Raw genomic sequence first — 21108 nt, forward strand, 5'->3', positions numbered from 1 at the left:
AGCCAAAATAGAGTGAGTGGTCTGAATCATAGCTGTTGGATCAGTGCTTTACTCTTGACTTGTTGATATAAATTTTGTCTTGTTATTTCCAGACGGTTGTCGAAAATGCCTCCACAGGGGTGAAGATGCCTTTCCCTTACAAGTGCATGCACCTTACAGAAAATACCCCACACGTGAGTGTGGACAAAATGTCTTCTAACCTTGCCGATTTATCCTTTTTAAAGGATATACCATACAGTAATATTGTATACACAACTGTGTGTTATTGGTAAATAGTACATAAAGTATCAAAGGTAAAAACATTTTTTCTACAGAAAAATGTTCCCGGATCAGTCTCCAGATGTTGTTTTTTCAAAAACTGTCAGTTTAAAGTTGTGTGTTTGTAGTTTGGTTCTCTAGTGAGATCCACTTATCACTTTTATCAAGCTCAGAAAAACGGGGATTCATTTTGATTTAAAAAGTATGCTAAAATATATAAATGGGAAAAACGCAGCTGAATTAAAACCCTTGAGCATATAACAGTCAGCATCAATAGCCAACTGCAGCCACAAGATGGCAGTAATAACAAGCATGTATACAGGCGAGAACCAAGCAGTTCCCTGTAAATGCACGTCCATGCTGCCATTTAAAGTCTATGCAACTTGACTTATTTTCTGAGACCTGCACCAAAGCAGGATTTGGGGCTTAGAGAGTTAACTTCAGGTTTAATTTTGCATCGTTATGAAGAAGGTTCACCCCTCACTGGGTTGCACGGCCGTAGCCTATGCTGCAGAGCTAACCTTTTCCTGGAGTTACTGTTATGTTTGAGATAAGGAAATAACACAACAAATCCGCTTCCCAATGATCACTGTGAAAAATAGCATCAACATTTCTTGAGTGCTCTGTGGCCTTAAATCTAAGGATGAAAAGAAGGTCTACATGTTTTAGAACTAGCTTCATGGAATTTATGCAGGTAACTTTAAAAACCACACATGTAAGCTTTTATGTACTGATATTATCCTAAGCCTGTAGTTTTAGGGCCTCGATGAGAAGCAAAGTTCAGAACGCAGTAAAAGTTTTTATACATCAAGAAAGGAAAATAATATGCTCCACATATCTCTCTCACCTGGAGACCGCTGGGAGCACTGTGAGAATCATGTTCTTTGATTTCTCCAGTGCCTTCAACGCTATTCTTCCCTCGGTTCTGAAGGACAAGCTGGAGAACTCTGGAGTGGACCATCACCTCACTACCTGGATTTTGGACTACCTCACCGACCGACCACAGTATGTGAGAACTCAGGGCTGTGTGTCGGACAGGGTCGTCTGCAGTACGGAGGCCCCAAAGGGAACGGTTCTGGCTCCGTTCCTCTTCACCATCTACACTGCAGACTTTTCCCACAACTCCACCCAGAGCTTCCTGCAGAAGTTCTCTGATGACTCTGCAATAGTCGGCCTCATCACTGATGGGGACGACAAGGAGTACAGAGGACTGACCCAAGACTTTGTGGACTGGTGCCAGCTGAACTACCTCCAGATCAACGCCAGTAAAACCAAGGAGCTGGTGGTAGACTTCCGCAGGCACAAACATCCTCCACTGCAACCACTGAATATCCAAGGTATGGACATCGAGGCTGTGGACAGCTACAGGTACCTTGGTGTTCATCTGAACAACAGACTGGACTGGACTCATAACTCAGACGCCCTCTACAGGAAAGGGCAGAGCAGGCTGTACTTGCTGCGGAGACTCAGGTCGTTTGGAGTGGAGGGCCCACTCCTGAAGACCTTCTATGACTCTGTGGTGGCCTCAGCTATCTTTTACGGTGTGGTCTGCTGGGGCGGCAGCATCTCTGCCGGGGACAGGAAGAGACTGAACAGGCTGATCCGAAGGGCCAGCTCTGTTCTAGGATGCCCTCTGGACCCAGTGGAGGTGGTGAGTGACAGGAGAATGGCGGCTAAGCTGTCATCACTGTTGGACAACATCTCCCACCCCATGCAGCAGACTGTGACAGCACTGAGCAGCTCCTTCAGTGGCAGGCTGCGGCACCCACGGTGTGGGACGGAGAGATTTCGCAGGTCTTTCCTCCCCACTGCTGTCAGACTCCACAATAAAGACTCCAACTGATCAAACACACACATCCACACATGTGCAATAACACTTGCAATAAGTGCAATACTCTTTTCTGGCATCGTTGTATTTTTACTCAGTTGTATGTAGAATTTGTATTCTATTTTTAAATCAAATCAAATCAAATCAAATCAAATCAAATCACTTTTATTGTCACATCACATTATCCTATTGTATATTGTATTCTATTTTATTCTACTGTATATAGTATTTTTATTTTATTCTGTTCTCTACAGTTGTGTATTGTATTCCTTCTTATTATATTCTAATTTTTGCTACATAACTTTTGCACTGTCCACTTCCTGCGGTGACAAAACAAATTTTCCCACGTGTGGGACTAATAAAGGTTATCTTATCTTATCTTATCTTATCTTACATCACACACAGAGAGTGTGTGTTTATACAAATAAAATGAGCAAAAAACCCAGGAAGCTTTTGAACTTTGCACAGACTAGCTCATAGCACAAACTGAAACTTTTTCTTGTGATTAAACCAGTGCTGCCTGTTAAACATGTTTCTTCTCTCTACACTTCACAAAGTTGAGCGATAGTCTAAGCAACAACTGCTTGTGACTCTTTTGATGTATAGAACTTGTGCACACAGCGTGCATTGTGTCTTCGCTGACATATGCTGACAAGCACTGTTTCTTCCTGTTGGCAGACACCACGGTGTTGATTTAGCCCTTCATAGCATGTTGTTGCCCTCAGGCAAGAAACCACATTTTTGATAATTACATTGTCCTTTTACATTTTATTTTGTTTTTTAATAAAAATATTGACCCAAAACATGTCACCATCATATATATTGATGAGGAGAAGAGCGTTTTCTCTTTAACATGGTTGTGCTCCAGTCGTTGCAGAAACCAAAGTCACATGTAGCAGCAACAGCATCTGGTGAGATAAGTATCATGTTTAGTTTAAAATGAAATAACTTTATTAATAAAATGTCCATGTAGGTGAATATCTAAAAGTTATGTCCGATTGTTTAACAACAGATTTTGACAGATTTTTCATTTAATTAAAATTCGTTGCCTCAGGACAAAGCAGTACGCAGTTTCTCTCTCTCTCTTTTTTTCAAATCCAATAATGCAAAATAGTGGTTCAACCCTGGGGGACTGCTTGTTTTAGTTTTTTCCCTGCTAATACATTTGATTTAACTGATTGTGTCATTATCATGCAGTTGTGCCATCAAATCCCTATTTGATCATCTGAAATAGGGTCTGTTGGTGCAGGGATTGAGGCCCCCAGGAGAAATTCTATGTGTCGAGATGTAAAGAAGTTAAGACCCAAATGCAAGATGCTGACTTGTGGACTATAAAATCAGAGTTTTATTGATTTGTGTTTCTGGACGTGAATTTTCCCACGTTTTTATTTCAGTGAACATGATTTTCTTTAGCATACTTTGTGCTGACCTGTGTGCATATACACTAAGTAAAGATTTTCCATATTTTGACACAAGACAAAACTTCAAAAACATTTTCTTATTCAAGAAAAGGGGACATTTGATAGAGCTCGTGTTTTATAATATGTAACAGAACAGACCATTTATGGATGTTTAGAAAGGACTGTAAGAGTTTTTCTAATTGAGTGGAGTTCTGTAAGTTTCTTAAAGACGTTTCACTTCCCATCGCCTGATCTCATGTTGTTCCATTTGTTACTCTGTTTCTCTCTAGATGGTTTCAGAAGTTGATCTCAGGGTGAGGCAGGGTCTCACAATGGTTTTACCCAAGACCTCTGCTGATAATGACCCATACTCTTTTTCATACCTTGGCTTATGTGATCAGTCATATGATCAGTAGTTGGTCAAGGACCCTCTTAAGGGACAACTCCCACTAGGGTTAAGAATCTGGGACTCTCTACCATTTGGTTTTATAGCTGAAAAGGCTTCTTTTATAAGTGAACGTCTTCCAGAAACTTAAAGAAGTGTAGTCACTCTTTAGATTACCATGACCGTAATGCCTGGGAGCCTACACAGACAGCCTGTGTGAGGCATGTACTATATATGAGGGATTGTTGTGTGAATGTGCTTAACTTGATTCAATCTGGGATCCAGGATGTGCAACTAAGGGAATGATGAAGAATTTGTCTTCTTCTTCTTCTTGTTATTATTTCTGCTGGTGACCACAGCAGGTTATCTCCCTCAATCTCACCCTATCCCAAGCATCTTTGTCAACCCAGTCCTCTGCATGGACTCCTTCACTACATCCATTAATTTTCTCTGTGATGTTCTTCTTTTTCTCCTGCCTGGCAGCTCCATTTTCAAAACCCTTTGTCCAGTGTATTAATTATCCCTCTTCTGCTCATGTCCAAGCTATCTCACCCTTGCCTCTCCAACTTTGTCTCCCACTCCAAACCTCTGCATCGTCATACTGTCACTGCACCAGTGCCACCATCTCCAAATGTTGAAAAAGTGAAAAATCCATCCATCTAAACAAAACACGTCTGATCTTATTGGGTTTTGTTCTACTTTTGTTCTGGTTTTGCAAGTAAAGGTTAAAAACAAAAAAGGAAAAAAACAAACAAACTGTGTAACATTATTTTATATGTGCCTGTAGTGATGAGGAGCAAAGGTCAGACTGATCTGCAAAGTGAAATTAAGTTTTATTAACAACGAAGATGATCTGCACACCAACATAAGCAAGTCTTAACTGTGTCACCTTAATTAATCATTGTTCAGATTATGTATTTATCAGTGAAAGTGAGTGATTATGCACCTCAAATAAGAGAGGTATGATAGGTTTGTAGCTTGAACCCATCCGCTGGAACGTTGAAGGCAATATAATTACACTGCAAAGCAAGACACAAGTAGGCAAGCTTCTTCATGTTTCTCGTGCACGGGAGAGAACCGGACAGGCACTGTTCCTTCGCTTGACCCCAGTTGCTCTCGTCCGTTCTCCCGTACCACTGTTCTTTTATTGAGGTTACATGAATATGCATAAGTTCATTAACATATGACGTCTACATACACACAAAGAGTACCTTGCCTGTGTGTGTGTGTGTGTGTGTGTGTGTGTGTGTGTGTGTGTGTGTGTGTGTGTGTGTGTGTGTGGACTGCTGATCAAAGGGTCAAACATCCTTGGTCAGGAAGAGGGTAGCCTCCCCCTCACCCTAGATGGTTCATCCTAGATAACACGGTGAGGAAGTCCTGCAGTTCATCTAAACAAAGAGCACTTAGACTAGAACAGACGCAACTACGTTAATCATAAAACAATAAGACACGGTATGACCTCTCATGCTCCCAAAGTGCTGTCTAATACACACAAAGTTTGCAGACTATCAAGGATCAAAACCTCTACCAATCTACAACTAATTACAAAACTCTAAGCATATAGAAGTAAATATTTCTAAGCATAAATGACAATCAACAATACAAATCTAACAAGGTAAAAAAAACAAAAGTGAACCTCTAACTTCAACCGGTGTTGCCTGTCAAACATGTGATCCCGTAAAGACAGTTTTTGTTGTCAACATTCTTCCTGCTACAGGTGACGGGAATATAGATTCAGTGAATTCTAAGCAGTCAGGTATGTTTGGCAGTGACACTGAAGGCACATTGTGTCATCTCTCTGATGCATGCTGACATGAGCTTAAATGTTTCTTTCTTTCTGTTGATGTGCAGCACTTTGCTGTGTTAAGCAACACTGGTAAAAATCCTATTGTCTTGTTTTTTGAAATCCTATTTTTTAAATAAACCAAAACACTAAAATGATAACAATATAATAAAATGTCCATGTTTTTGTTGCAGCATGCTGACGTCAGCATTCTGTTGTGAAGTCTACCAGAAATCCACAAAAATTGTGGGTAACATAAAATATTTCCTGATTTTCGCATCCGATCTAACCATGATCCAGTTTTTACCTCAATTAAATCAGCTCGAGCTGTTAATTGTATCTACCATCACACAATATTCTAAAATGATAGCTTGAACACCATAAAGGGTCGCTTGCTAACAAACAAACAGAAACGAATACACTCCCTCCCTTCAGGAGAACAGTAACCCTTGTAGGTGAAGAAATACTGTAGATTAGAAATAAAATAACACAATTAACTAGGTACAATATAATCAGAATCATTTTTCACATTCAATGTTGCTGTGACGTAAGCCTGTAGTCACATGCAGTGATGCTTCTTGACATTGATGATTGTGATTTCAAAAACTTGCTTTCAAAATTTTAAGCCAAGAACTGTAACGTTTTCTTTTGTGCAAATGCCAAATAACAATGAATTATTGAGATTGTAGTGAGCACCACACAAAGTGTCTGCGTGAGTGTTGAACCACCTATGTGTGTCAGTTGGTTTTAGGCTCTTCAATCTTCATTTCTGCTCAGACGTCCTCAGTGTAAACAGAGCACAACAGAAAGAAGCTGTCAGTCATCAATCACTACCACCAGGAATCCACAGGCCCTGCTTGTTCTTAAAACTAACTCATCACCTTATCTTGGAAAATCTCATCTAGAATGTGCGACAAAGGTTAAAGAGAAGTTTTTTTTGTCTAAATTTGTGTCTTAATGTCTCACGCTCTATTATTCATTCTTCATTTCTTTTAAAAAAGAAAACAATCTATAAGATACAATTTTATGTGTACCTGTAGTGATGATGAGCAAAGGTCAGACAGATTTGTAAAAAGAATCAAATTAAAGGTTAATTATGTCCACATAACTGAGTGATTTTAAATATGAAGCATGAGCAGAGGAAGAAAAGAAGCAGATGAACTGTGTAAAGTTCATAAACTGAAACTTTAGCTTGTTATTAAACCAGTGGAGCCTGTCAAACATGTTTTAATGTAAAAAGTATTTTTGCTGTTACTGTCATCCATATGTTTCCTTCCTCAGTTCCCATTCATACACGTTCAGTTTTCATGTTGAAACCATCCTGTCCTGCCCCATACTAGACATGCATATGTAGCAAATAACTGGAAACTGCACAGTGTTTAAATTGGCCTCTAACACATCAACTGACCAGAACTAACTGCATATGAGTTAATAAGGACTTTTGGATATTGTGGGCATAAAGAAGGTGAACTTGTCACGTGGCTGAGCTTCATGAACAAGTTTGGGGAATTTAACAAAGCTTTTCAACCACGTTTCATTAAATACAATCACATACTGACCTTTTCTCTTTAAATCCACTGTGGGGTGTAGAGAAGAAAAATGACAAAAACTGTGTTTTGCAGCAAATTATGGACCTAACCTAGTGCAAACTGCATTCTCAAAACTCTTTCGTTAATAATTGTTGTCAAGTATCTGAGACAACAATTAAAATATACATTTATTTTCAAATTTGTACACAATGTTTCATACAAATGATGCCATGTTGTGAACAAGTGAGGTCAGGTGGAAGGTCTTCTTTGCTATCAAATCATTTTTGTAGAGCTCTGAGGTGGTTTGGAGGAACCAGAGAAAGTTTGTTAGATGGCATGTGGATAAACAGTGTTGCTTAACAAGGCTTGTCAAACTATGCTATGATGTGCTAACAGAAATAATCTATAATACCTTAGCCTGCCTATAAGCCATAGTATTAGCACATGTAATAAAGTGACAAAAACGTATTAATAAGTATATATAATGTTTATTTTAATTAAAGTAAATTATTGGATATATATAATGTGACCCAATAGTGAACACTGTCATAATCATCTCTCCAAATGACAAAGAAAAATAGAAATCCTGTCATGACTGACCTTTGACATGTGCTAACTTTTATTCCAAAAAGGAAGAGCCAAATGTGCATTACGAATGTTTTGCATCATTTAATCATTTTAATGTTTTGTATCATTTAATGGCAATTATGTGATGCATCCATTAGAAGTCTGCAGGTTGTGCAAAATGCTGCAGAGCGTTTTTTAACTGGAGCAGAAAAGTCTGAGCACATCACCACCATTTTAATTTCACTCCACTGGCAACCTGTATGTTTTAGGATCGTTTTTTAAGTTCTTTTATTTGTTTTTAAATCTCTTTAATCTCTCGCCTGTCATGACCGACCTTTAACATGTACTAACTTTGGTTCTGAAAAGGAACAGCCAAATGTGCATCACTTAATGTTTTGCATACTATTGTATCATTTAATGTCAATTATGCAATAACTATTGTCAATATGTGTCTCAATTAAACAAAAATATCATCCATCTAGAGGAGAAACTGGGGGTTACTCAGTCATCTTTGTTCTCTTGGAAACATAAAATCTGTCCTCACAGTGGACTGATCCACTTATTAAGCTACACACGAGCAACAAAGTGAAACAGACAAAAGTAAATGTTTGCATCTCAGTTTATTTACTTTTTGGACGTAAAATTATATATTTCGACCACATTGAAGAAAATCCTAGACTAACACTAACCTGGATTGAATAAATCTTAAATGTTCACATATATTTCGGATTATGTAAACAAAGGTTTAAAATTAACATGAGTACATTTTGTTCAAATGGAAAAACAAATGTAGCTGAGTTTGTTTCCACCACTTCAGACCAGAGGGTAGCTTGCTGCACTAGCAATCCCACACTGGTTGAGTTTGTTCCTGCTCATCTTAATGTATCCCATCTGTCCCCATCCAAGACCCCAGCTACAGAAAGACAGAAAATAACAACATTTAGCAGGTAAAACTCAGTTATGTTCACACTAATAGTTGAACAGCATGCAGCGACATAATGATCTGTATTACGCTGTGAAACCACAAATAAGATGCCTTTATATGCAGCTGTGCATCAGCACTCAGTGAATGTTAGCAGGAATGAAGTGCATATATTCAAATATGACCGTCACCTGTGGGTATTTACCTGTTCTTGACCAGCCAGTAGTCATGTCCATTCTCAGTACCATAACCCACAGCCAGCATACCATGGTCCAATTCTAGGCTGCTGCACCCAGGTTCATCATACACTCCTTTAAATACAGGTGAATTAGACTGACAGGTGTAAAGAACAAATAAAACACTTCTCAGTTCTTGTACTATTTGAAGAAATCTTCCAAAACAGTGTTTCAATGTCTGCACCTGATGTATAGAACTGGAATGACATCTGAGAAGCATCAATTGCCACAGAAACCGGTCCGATGGTGGCCACAGCCTCCTTCAGGGCTTCTTCATTAAATTTACTCACATCAACATAGCCGCTGCATGTGGCACCAACACTTGCAGGGTTATAGCGACAGATCCGGTCCTAATTGAGAAATTATTTACATCAACAAGAGATTTGGTGTGATATGGTTTTGACATACTGCTGTCGATTTACCTCAGCCTCATAAGGGTAGGATGTCTCAGTGTCAATTCCTCCATTGGCTTCGATGTACCGGAAAGCAGAGTCCATCCAGCCTCCATTGCAGCCCATGTTTCCATATGTGCCAGAGCAGTCGACCAACTGCTGCTCACTCAGAGACACCAGCGTTCCTGTCTTCCTGAAGTGCTGACCCTCCAGTGCACCAGTCTGCAACAAGAATGAGTCAGTTTTTAAAAAGGCAACAGTCGAGCAAAGTTTCCCACTTTATAACAGTAGGAAGACTGATTCCAATATACTCACTGCACTGAAGGCCCAGCAGGAGCCACACTGCTTCTGATCCTTGACACCAGTGACATATCCCTTATCTCTCCAGTCAACAGTGTCGGGCAGATCAATACCTTCAGGCAAGCGAAGGAAGGTAGAGCCACGGCGAGGCAGAGAAGCATTGAAAGATCCAAGGCAGCCCTGGGAAACCAGCTGTTTATACTCTTCATTTTCCTGATGAAGAAGAGCAAAATTATTGGGGTTTAACTGTAATTTTTAAAGCTGCTGTATGCAAATTGTAACCAAAATTACTCATGGCTATTCTAATAATGAACTTTGATGTGTCATTCTGAAACCTGACTGGCTTCTGTTTCTACACATACCATGTCAGCAAAGTAGGTCATACCAAGCCGGTAGGATTTGAAGCCCTGATCAGCCAAGATGTTGTGCATTAGCACAAGTTTGCGGTTGGTGAGCCAGATCTGCTTACGGTGACTCTCCTCTGATGGAGAATCGTAGGATTTTCCTGCCAGTCGGAAAAGTGAAATATCAGAAACAGAATAAAAGAAAATCACGTGTAATCGATCATTAATGAATAAAATTTTAATTTAAGCTAAAAGGTTTTCTTTCATTTGAGACATTATTGTAAAAACCACAAAGCATGATCAGTAGCTTCTGACAAAAACCTTCAATATAAGAGTAGAGAAAGAGTCTGCTGTCTCACCAAACTTGAGCTTCCAGGCGTGAAACTCCAGATCTTCCAGAGAGATGCTGGCACAGCTGGATACAGCCAGAACAGCAGCAACAACAAGCAGCAACTTCATCTTGACTGAACACAAGCAGAAAAAGACAGAAATCCTTTGTGACTTACAGGAAACCACACAGGCAGTTTATGATCTTTTTCACATCAGCATTAAAATATTTTCTGTCAAGATGCTGGATGTCATTTTCATACTACCATACTATGTGCTCTATGTCTCAGTTCCAGTTTCTTTTTAATCTCTTCCTGTAATTCTTTCTCGAAATAATGAATCTTTGCATTACTGAAAGTGTATATGGACCTGTCTATGTGTTATCATCTGTGCTGCAGCTACTTACCTGTCTCGTTGTCTTTGTCTGTTGTGAAGACTGAAGAATAACCACCTGTGTGAGATACAGCTCTGTGTCAGAGAGGTGTTTTTATTTACCTGACTACCTGTTATGATTACTTCATACCAGTCAGTCAGGTGTTTTTCAGCAGCTCTTCAAAGAAGAGAAGGAATGTTAGGCACTGAAATAGAAAAAGGTGGAGCTATACATTAAGAGGAGGATCGCACAGTGCCACAAATTTAAGAAAACGTTTTATTCAGCCTCAGCAAAAACAAGGAACTTAAGTGTCATGAATCATCAGGAGGACATGATCAGCGTTTCAGTAGCTTGTTGCAGGATTTGACAATGTTAAGATTTCACAGAACGTCTGGCTTTTTACACCTCTCACAGTTGTTCACTGAAGTGATTAGGTGGAGGACCCTTCATGATAATCAGCATTTCTTGGTCTTCTTTGGTCTCACAAAGTTTTTGCAGGTGTTTCTGGGCTCAGTGACAAAACAGTCCTAGACTGATATATATTGTGACTATTCAAACGGACAAAAAAGGCTGTGGTATATTCTCCCGTTGGTCTACTTAAAAACACTATTCTCTAAATGCCACTACTCTGAAATTTGATTTTATTCATTGAAAATGTCTTTTCCCCTATTGAAATGTGGCATAGATACCTCTGCTTGATCTTCCATTGGCATATTCAGTTTCGCCTCTTTTGGTCCAATCCTGTTATAATGTAATGTTTTTTACACCTCTCACAGTTGTTCACTGAAGTATTGATGAGGTGATTAGGTGGAGGAACCTTCATGATAATCAGCATTTCCTGGTCTTCTTTGTTTTGCATGTGTTTCTGAGCTCAGTGACAAAACAGTTCTAGACTTATATATATTGTCACCATCATCTATTCATATGAGCAAAAAAGGCTGTGGTATAAGAAAACATAAGCAGCTGAAAACGATATGCACAACATAAAAGGCTGAACCGTGATCACTCTGAATACTCATATCATTTATTATGTCTGTATAACTGAGTGATTTTAAACATGAAACATGAGCAGAGGAAGAAAAGAAGCGGCTGAACTATGTGAAGTCCATAAACTGAACTTTAACTTCTTAATAAACCAGTGCAACCTGTGAAACATGTTTTAACGTAAAGAGTTTTTGTGCCGTTACTGTCATCCATGTTTCCCGCAGCAGTTCCCAGAATTACACTTTCAGAGAATTTCAGGTTAAACCTTTCATGCCCTTTTCTGTCCTGTTCTGTTTTTGAAAATAAATGATAATAAAAAACACTATGGCATGTAGACACATGCATATGCAGGGAATAATTGGAAACTGCACAGTGTTTAAATTGGCTTCTAACACATCAACTGACCAGAACTAACTGCATATGAGTTAATAAGGACTTTTGGACATTGTGGGCATAAAGAAGGTGAACTTGTCACGTGGCGGAGATTCATGAACAAGTTTGGGGAATTTAACAAAGCTTTTCAACCACGTTTCATTAAATACAATCACATACTGACTTTTTCTCTTTAAATCCACTGTGGGGTGTAGAGAAGAAAAATGACAAAAACTGTGTTTTGCAGCAAATTATGGACCTAACCTAGTGCAAACTGCATTCTCAAAACTCTTTTGTTAATAATTGTTATCAAGTATCTGAGACAACAATTAAAATATACATTTATTTTCAAATTTGTACACAATGTTTCATACAAATGATGCCATGTTGTGAACAAGTGAGGTCAGGTGGAAGGTCTTCTTTGCTAGCAAATCATTTTTGTAGAGCTCTGAGGTGGTTTGGAGGAACCAGAGAAAGTTTGTTAGATGGCACGTGGATAAACAGTGTTGCTTAACAAGGCTTGTCGAACTATGCTATGATGTGCTAACAGAAATAATCTATAATTCCTTAGCCTGCCTATAAGCCATAGTCTTAGCACATGTAATAAAGTGACAAAAACGTATTAATAAGTATATATAATGTTTATTTTAATTAAAGTAAATTATTGGATATATATAATGTGACCCAATAGTGAACACTGTCATAATCATCTCTCCAAATGACAAAGAAAAATAGAAATCCTGTCATGACTGACCTTTGACATGTGCCCAGTCAGTCATCTTTATTCTCTTGGAAACATAAAATCTGTCCTCACAGTGGACTGATTTACTTATTAAGCTACACACTAGAAACAAAGTGAAACACACAAAAGTAAATGTTTACATCTCAGTCTGAAATATTTCATTTCTTTACATGTATTTGTAGTCATTAAAAGGTTATTCCATAAAACACCAGAAGAAAGTATATTTCCATACAAAACTTTTTTTTTCTTTTTAGACATACAATTATACACTTTGACCACATTGAGGAAAATCCTAGACTAGCACTAACCTGGATTGAATGAATCTTAAATGTTCACATATATTTAGATTCATCTTAAATGTTTAAGTAAACAGATGTTTAAAATTAACATGAGTACATTTTGTTCAAATGGAATAACAAATGTAGGTGAGTTTGTTTCCACTACTTCAGACCAGAGGGTAGAGTGCTACAGTAGCAATCCCACACTGGTTGAGTTTGTTCCTGCTCATCTTAATGTATCCCATCTGTCCCCATCCAAGACCCCAGCTACAGAAAGACAGAAAATAACAACATTTAGCAGGTAAAACTCAGTTATGTTCACACTAATAGTTGAACAGCATGCAGCGACATAATGATCTGTATTACGCTGTGAAACCACAAATAAGATGCCTTTATATGCAGCTGTGCATCAGCACTCAGTGAATGTTAGCAGGAATGAAGTGCATGAATTCAAATATGACCGTCACCTGTGGGTATTTACCTGTTCTTGACCAGCCAGTAGTCATGTCCATTCTCAGTACCATAACCCACAACCAGCACAGCATGGTTCAATATTGTGCTGCTGCACCCAGGTTCATCATACACTCCTTTAAATACAGGTGAATTAGACTGACAGGTGTAAAGAACAAATAAAACACTTCTCAGTTCTTGTACTATTTGAAGTAGAGCTGGGCGATAGAACCATAACGATATGTATCGCGATATAACTTTTACTCGATAGAGAAATTAAGCTATCGCGATAGACCTCGCCGCTCTTGTCCTCTTAAAAAAAAAAAAAAAGGTCAGCCGATCCAAATTCAGTAGCGCAGAGCCGAACCAATCACAGCCGCAGCGTCACGTCGCGTGACTTGTTACGTACAGCACAAGTGCCAAGCCGCACCTGTGTTTGTTTGGGAAGCAGCCAGCGGGTAATGGAGCCAGCGCATAATGGAGGAAATGAGTGTGCCGACTAGAAAAATCAACCGAGCGTGACCGAAGAGAAAACAGATGATGGTTCCAATGCCGGAGAGATTGTCGAACGGAAGAGCCATAGAAGTTCCGTAGTTTGAAGGTATTTCGGCTATTTCAAGTCTGACAAAAAACAGAGTAGCGTGCACTGTAAATTGTGCCGAAAACAAGTCTGAAAATACAATAAACTGGTGCATGCGTCACACTGTGCGTCACGTTATTGTTTCGGTGAAATGAATTTCTACAATACTGTTACTGTTAATTCTACTCTCTGCAGTGTTTAAATGCTTACATATACACACAGTTACTGTCCCTCCACACATACGACTCGGTTCTGCTTCTATGCCCCAGCTTTGTTTACTTTTTCCCACCGAGGCTTCTAGACTTCTGATTGGCCAACATTTCTGCACGGTTAGGATTCTAGCGCCACCTGCTGCTTTGGCATGTTCATAGCAGCGTTTTCCTTCATTTCTGCCTTTATGTGTGGACGGGATTTTTTTTTTAAACGAAAACGGAAAATCTCCGTTTTCAAAAATACCCGTGTATGTGTGGACGTAGCCTCAGTCTCTGACTGGAAGCGCTAATTCGTCATTCAGCTTTTGTCAGACTAAAGTAACTGTTAAAACTGTTTGAAAAGCTAAGCTATACAACAAGGAGAGATTGAGAATTTCCTTTTAGTTCTCAGTTTATTTGATACTGACAAAAGTTAGTCAGTTTTGTCTGTTCTTCTGTAAAACAAACTGAGATTTATTTTTAGAATTAATACTTTGTTTCTAAGTGGAATTGACAATTTAGTCTGTTTCATTTGTTCTATTTTGAAACTTAAACGCTTTAGCGGCTAGTGATGTGCGGATCGATCCTGAAATATCGATTCCTCCGATACCAGTCATTTATGTTCTAGAATCGATTCTCCCATTAAAATATCGATATTTTAGTAATTTAGGGTAAATATCTAGTTTATCATCAACAGGAACACAGTGGATAGAAACTATAACATTCGGATTATCTACATTTGAAGGAACTACTTCCTCTTCCGCCTTTCTTAGTCATGTGCGAAATACGGCTGTATAAATGTCTCGCAGCCCCTTGGCGTGCGCACTTGCGCACTCAAAACAATGGCCGAACGCAAGCGAAGTCATGTGTGGACATATTTTACCTCCACAAACAGCCAAGACGCGGTTTGTGATGTATGTGGCAAGACAGTGAGGTGTTGTGGCAACACCACTAACCTCGTAAAACACCTCAGAATTAATCATAACACAGAATATGATCAGGTCATGTTGAGGCGAACCGAAGAGGAGGAGAGGAGAGGGACAGGTGCTGCTAGGGCGAGACAGACGTCTCTCGCGGAGTCCTTTAGTGCTGCAGGCAGGCACTATCCAGGTACAGAGGAGGAAAATGCTGGGTACACAGGCTAGGTCGCATTAAAATATACAGAGTACTTGCAGTAAAACAGGCATTGTAATCTTTAAAACATAAAAATTCAGTTGAAGATTATTTCATAGATAAGAGAAACGTTTTATAGATACTATTATTATCTATTAGCTTTATTATTATTTTCACTCAGTTTAATTTTTTTGGCTGAGTTATTTGAATATTTTAAAATGCAGGTATTGACAAACTTATTTATTCCTTTAATTATGTATTATACTGACAATTTCATTCACACAGCATTCTATGTAAAACAGCAAGTATATGTAAACTATCAATTCCTTTCCCCTTAGGCTATTTTAACAGACTGCATACATGACTCTAAAAAGATTAAACATTCAGTGCAGTATACCCCATCTTTTGTTTTGCCCTTTGTATTTTCTTTTCTTTGTAGATGATTCCCCAAGAGCAGCAACACTCACAAGATGCCTTGTAGAGATGATTGTGAAGGACCTCCAGCCTCTGTCCATAGTGGAGGACCAGGGTTTCCAGGGATTTGTGAGCGCTCTTGACTCAAAATATAAACTCCCAGGAAGAAAATCACTGACTGAGACTCATCTTGTAAATTTGTTTGATGAATGTAAAGACAAAGTAAGAGCATCTTTGCAAAATGCTTCCAGTGTTGTTCTCACCACTGATATGTGGACCTCAGTGTCCACAGAGGCATATTTGACTGTAACATGCCATCTCATTGAAAACTGGCAAATGAGAGAATTTGTCCTGGAAACCCACTCTTTCCATGGGCAGCATACAGCAGATAATATCAGCTCAGCACTTAAGCAAATCACAGAAGAATGGGGCATAACTGAGAAGGTGGTTGCAGTTGTCACAGACAATGGTGCAAATATGGTTGCTGCAGTGCACAAAGCTGGATGGAGGCATTTTCCATGTTTTGCGCACACACTGAATTTAGTTGTAAAGGACAGTGTAAAAGCTGTCCCAGAAGTGGTGCAGGTGCTGGAAAAATGCCGTGCGATTGTGTCCTTTTTTCACCACAGCACAAAGGCTACTGAGAAGCTTAAGGATATTCAGCAACAGTTGAAAGTGGCAGAGCACAAGCTAATTCAGTCAGTAGATACCCGCTGGAACTCTGTCTTTTACATGTTGGAGCGGCTCTGTGAGCAAAATGAAGCCGTGACCACAGCCCTCTGCCTTTTAGGGAAGAATCAACTATGCTTAAATGCGGGAGAATTATCCCTGATCAAGGAAACAGTTGTTGTACTACGGCCGTTTGAAGAAGTAACACAGGAAGTTTCATCTGAAAAACATGTTTCAGTCTCCAAAGTGATTCCACTTGTGTCACTCATTCACAGGGCTGTAGCAGCCTGTGAACATCAGGGCAGCTCCCTTGCCACACAGCTGGCACAGCAATGCCAGCGCAGATTCAGGGGTATTGAGAGCATTCACTGTCTAGCTGCAAGTACATTTCTGGATGTTAGGTTTAAACACCTTGGTTTTCGTGACAAAGACAATGTTGAAGTATTAAAGAAACGTCTCCACACTGAAATGCAAGAAGTCTATCAGACAGGACAGTCTGCTCCCACTCTAACTGTAAGCTCAACGCCTATTGTTAGCTCTGCCTCCTCAGGGCCTTCTACTTCAGGGTCTATCCCGAGTCCTCCACCCGCAGGTCCAGCTGCAACAAAAGGAGGGATATGGACAGATTTTGACATGCAGGTTGTGTCAAGCCAACATCACCGGTCAGCTTCCAGTGATGTACTCATTGAAATACGCCGGTACTCAGAGGAAAAACTGATTCCCCGAGATAAGAATCCATTGGTTTGGTGGCAAGAACATGAACAAACCTTCCCATCCCTAAGCAGACTTGTAGTGAGATACCTAGGAATTGTTGCTTCTTCTGTACCTGCAGAGAGAATCTTTTCAAAAGCAGGAGAGGTTGTGAGCAAAAAACGGAGCAGACTTAGAGGGAAAACTGTAAATATGCTGTTGTTCCTAAACAAAAACCTGTGAATAAGGGAAAGTGTTACTGTCAAATGTTTTTGATGACATGTCCAGACAAGTTAAACGTTAAATGACATGTTAAATTATGTTGAATGTTTTTGTTGACATGTCCAGACAAGATAAACGTTAAATGACATGTTAAATTATGTTGAATGTCTTTATTGACATGTCCAGACAAGATAAACGTTAAATGACATGTTAAATTGTGTTGAATATTTTTGTTGACATGTCCAGACAAGATAAACGTTAAATGACATGTTAAATTATGTTGAATGTTTTTGTTGACATGTCCAGACAAGATAAACGTTAAATGACATGTTAAATTATGTGTTCAAATAGCACACAACTTCAGGTTTTTTTTATATGTATATAATAATTCTGCATTATTAAACAGTAAAAAAAAAAAGTAGTCTGATGTTCTGTAATCAATTTGAAGCTAAAATTTGAAATACAATGTAGAAAAACTTAATGTTAAAAAGTATCGGTATCGGATCGGTATCGCCAATACCACCATGAATTTTACTTGGTATCGGATCGAAAAGGAAATCACTGGTATCGCACATCACTATTAGCGGCTGCCTTTTGTGTAGTTTGCAATATTTGCCTTTATTTATCTGAAAAAGTCTCATGTTCCTTAAGTACATCTACCCTGTTGAACTTATTATGGGAAATAAATATTTAAAAACAAGCTGCTGATTATTTCACATTTTACTTGTGAGCAACGGCACATTTAAATCTTACAAATATAGTTATTTGGCTTATATCGTGATAGATATCTTTATCGCCTGAAATGAAAAAAACATATCGTGATATGAAAAAATCTCATATCGCCCAGCTCTAAATTGAAGATATTTTTCTTGGCACTTTCAAAACAATGTTTTAATGTCTGCACCTGATGTATAGAACCGGAAGGAATCTTGAACATTAATGGCCACAGAAACCGGTCCGATGGTGGCCACAGCCTCCTTCAGGGCTTCTTCATCATATTTTTCCACATAAGCATAGCCAGTGCATGTGGCTCCAACACTTGTAGGGTTGTAACGGCATGATCCATCCTAGTTGAGAAGTGATTTACATCAACAAGAGAGCTGACGTGATATGTTTTTGACATATTGCTGCCCATTTACCTTAGCCTCATAAGGGTAGGACTGCTCAGTGTCAATTCCTCCATTGGCTTTGATGTACTGGAAGGCATAGTACATCCAGCCTCCATTACAACCGTGGGTGCCAAAGCTCTGAGAGCAGTCGACCAGCTGCTGCTCACTCAGAGACACCAGTTTTCCTGTCTTCCTGAAGTGCTGACCCTCCAGTGCACCAGTCTGCAACAAGAATGAGTCAATTTGAAACCAGACAACAGTTGAGCAAAGTTTCCCGCTTTACAAAAACGAGGAAGACTGATTCCTGTATAGACTTACTGTGCTGAAGGCCCAGCAGGAGCCACACATCTTCTGATCCTTGACTTCAGTGACATATCCCTTATCCCTCCAGTCAACAGTGTCGGGCAGATCAGTACCTTCAGGCAGCCGAAGGAAGGTAGAACCACGGCGTGGCAGAGAAGCATTGAAGGAGCCGAGGCAGCCCTGGGAAACCAGCTTTATGTACTCTTCATTTTCCTGATGAAGAAGAACAAAATTCATGTTTTTTTAAAATTCAAAATGTATTTGTTTTTGTCCTTATATGCTAATGTAATCAAGACTACTGATGACTGATGACACCGTCGTAGTGGGCCTGATCTCTGATAACAACGAGACGGCCTACCTGAAGGAGATTAGGAATCTGGTGAACTGGTGCCAGAGGAACAACCTCCTTCTAAACGTCAGTAAGACAAAGGAGCTGATAGTGGACTTCAGCACTAAGCAGGAGAGGAACTACCAGACCCCCGTCATCAACGAGTGCCCAGTGGAGAGAGTGGACAGCTTCAAATACCTCGGAGTTCACATCACGCAGGCAGGACCTGTCATGGTCCTGTCACATCAACACCGTGGTGAAAAAGGCCCGTCAGCGTCTCTACCACCTCAGACGCTTGAGAGACTTCCAACTGCCCTCCAAGGTGCTCAGGAACTTTTACTCGTGCACCATAGAGAGCATCCTGACGGGAAACATCTTAACCTGGTTCGGGAACAGCACCATGCAGGACAGATGAGCTCTACAGAGGGTTGTGCGGTCAGCTGAGCGCACCATCCGCTCCGAGCTCCCTGACCAGCACTCAATCTACAGCAGGCGGTGCTGGACCAAGGCCAGGAAGATCGTGAAGGACCTCAGCCATCCCAACAACAGACTGTTCTCTCTGCTGAGGTCAGGAAAGCGATTCCGCTCCCTGAAGACCAACACAGAGAGACTGAGGAGGAGCTTCTTCCCGCAGGCGATACGGTCTCTCAATCACACCACCACACAGTACTGACCCACACATACAGTTCTTACACACACACTGGACATTCTGGACATTGTTTTCACTTCATCACTTAAATCACTTTAAGCATATTTGCACTGCACAAGACATAATGTGGATTGCACAACACTGGTCACTATATTCTTCATTTCCAGTTAATATTTTTACAGCTGCTGTTATTGTGTATATATTTATTTATATTTCTTCATACATTCTTATATAGTTCTATATTGTGTATATTGTGTATTTTGTTGTACAGTTATTTTATTTTCAACTTTAATTTATATATATTATCTTATTCCTTCCTAGTTAAATTTACCCTTTTTAATTTTTCATATTTATTTCCTATCTTATTCATAGCCTTTTCCTTTTTTGTTTTCTTTAGGTCACGAGCAGTTGTCCAAGCATTTCACTACATATCGTACTGTGTATGACTGTGTACGTGACAAATAAAATTTGAATTTGACTATTCAAATAATGAACTTTGATGTGTCATTTTGAAACCTGACTGGCTTCTGTTTCTACACATACCATGTCAGCAAAGTAGGTCATACTAAGCCGGTAGGATTTGAAGCCCTGATCAGCTAAGATGTTGTGCATTAGCACAAGTTTGCGGTTGGTGAGCCAGATCTGCTTACGGTGACTCTCCTCTGATGGAGAATCATAGGATTTTCCTGCCAGTCGGAAAAGTGAAATATCAGAAACAGAATAAAAGAAAATCATGTGTAATCGATCATTAATGAATACAAATCTCACTTTGAGACATTATTGTAAAAACCACAAAGCATGATCAGTAGCTTCTGACAAAAACCTTCAATATAAGAGTAGAGAAAGAGTCTGCTGTCTCACCAAACTTGAGCTTCCAGGCGTGAAACTCCAGATCTTCCAGAGAGATGCTGGCACAGCTGGATACAGCCAGAACAGCAGAAACAACAAGCAGCAACTTCATCTTGACTGAACACAAACGGAAAAAGACAGAAATCCTTTGTGACTTACAGGAAACCACACAGGCATTTTCTGATCTTTTTCACATCAGCATTAAAATATTTTCTGTCAAAATGCTGGATGTCATTTTCATACTACCATACTTTGTGCTCTGTCTCAGTTCCAGTTTCTTTTTAATCTCTTCTTGTAATTCTTTCTCGAAATAATGAATCTTTGCATTACTGAAAGTGTATTTGGACCTGTCTATGTGTTATCATCTGTGCTGCAGCTACTTACCTGTCTCGTTGTCTTTGTCTGTTGTGAAGACTGAAGAATAACCACCTGTGTGAGATACAGCTCTGTGTCAGAGAGGTGTTTTTATTTACCTGACTACCTGTTATGATTACTTCATACCAGTCAGTCAGGTGTTTTTC

The 21108-nt window shown here is 39.5% G+C and overlaps 2 protein-coding genes across 2 annotated transcripts; both read right to left on the reverse strand.

Annotated features, from left to right (window-relative positions):
• Positions 1-8353: 8353 nt before the first annotated feature.
• On the reverse strand, positions 8354-10815 carry LOC146646916 (cathepsin L-like peptidase). Its single transcript, XM_085392410.1, has 8 exons — positions 10678-10815; positions 10304-10408; positions 9963-10105; positions 9616-9813; positions 9331-9522; positions 9093-9258; positions 8878-8983; positions 8354-8663 (listed from the first exon to the last, which is right to left on the reverse strand). The coding sequence occupies exons 2-8, from the start codon at positions 10401-10403 to the stop codon at positions 8564-8566; spliced, it is 1005 nt and encodes a 334-aa protein (XP_085248536.1). The 5' UTR covers positions 10404-10408; positions 10678-10815; the 3' UTR covers positions 8354-8563.
• A 2372-nt stretch (positions 10816-13187) lies between these two features.
• LOC146646917 (cathepsin L-like peptidase) lies at positions 13188-21108 on the reverse strand. Its single transcript, XM_085392418.1, has 8 exons — positions 20972-21108; positions 20600-20704; positions 20282-20424; positions 18777-18974; positions 18489-18680; positions 18254-18416; positions 13502-13607; positions 13188-13287 (listed from the first exon to the last, which is right to left on the reverse strand). The coding sequence occupies exons 2-8, from the start codon at positions 20697-20699 to the stop codon at positions 13188-13190; spliced, it is 1002 nt and encodes a 333-aa protein (XP_085248544.1). The 5' UTR covers positions 20700-20704; positions 20972-21108.

This window comes from Rhamphochromis longiceps, linkage group LG19, assembly GCF_057381845.1.
Source record: "Rhamphochromis longiceps isolate RC_006_pf linkage group LG19, R_longiceps_female_GT1.1, whole genome shotgun sequence".
Classification (NCBI taxonomy): Eukaryota; Metazoa; Chordata; class Actinopteri; order Cichliformes; family Cichlidae; genus Rhamphochromis; species Rhamphochromis longiceps.

What these genes read in the sequence shown, in the direction of transcription:
- LOC146646916 (XM_085392410.1), bottom strand. Translation starts at nt 10,403, where the DNA reads ATGAAGTTGCTGCTTGTTGTTGCTGCTGTTCTGGCTGTATCCAGCTGT. An exon ending in CCTACCCTTATGAGGCTGAG is followed by an intron (nt 9,259 to 9,330) that starts GTAAATCGACAG and finishes TTTCTCAATTAG; the next exon opens with GACCGGATCTGTCGCTATAA. An exon ending in TACTGGCTGGTCAAGAACAG is followed by an intron (nt 8,664 to 8,877) that starts GTAAATACCCAC and finishes GTCTTTCTGTAG; the next exon opens with CTGGGGTCTTGGATGGGGAC.
- LOC146646917 (XM_085392418.1), bottom strand. Translation starts at nt 20,699, where the DNA reads ATGAAGTTGCTGCTTGTTGTTTCTGCTGTTCTGGCTGTATCCAGCTGT. An exon ending in CTTCCGGTTCTATACATCAG is followed by an intron (nt 13,608 to 18,253) that starts GTGCAGACATTA and finishes CTGTATTTAAAG; the next exon opens with GAGTGTATGATGAACCTGGG. An exon ending in TACTGGCTGGTCAAGAACAG is followed by an intron (nt 13,288 to 13,501) that starts GTAAATACCCAC and finishes GTCTTTCTGTAG; the next exon opens with CTGGGGTCTTGGATGGGGAC.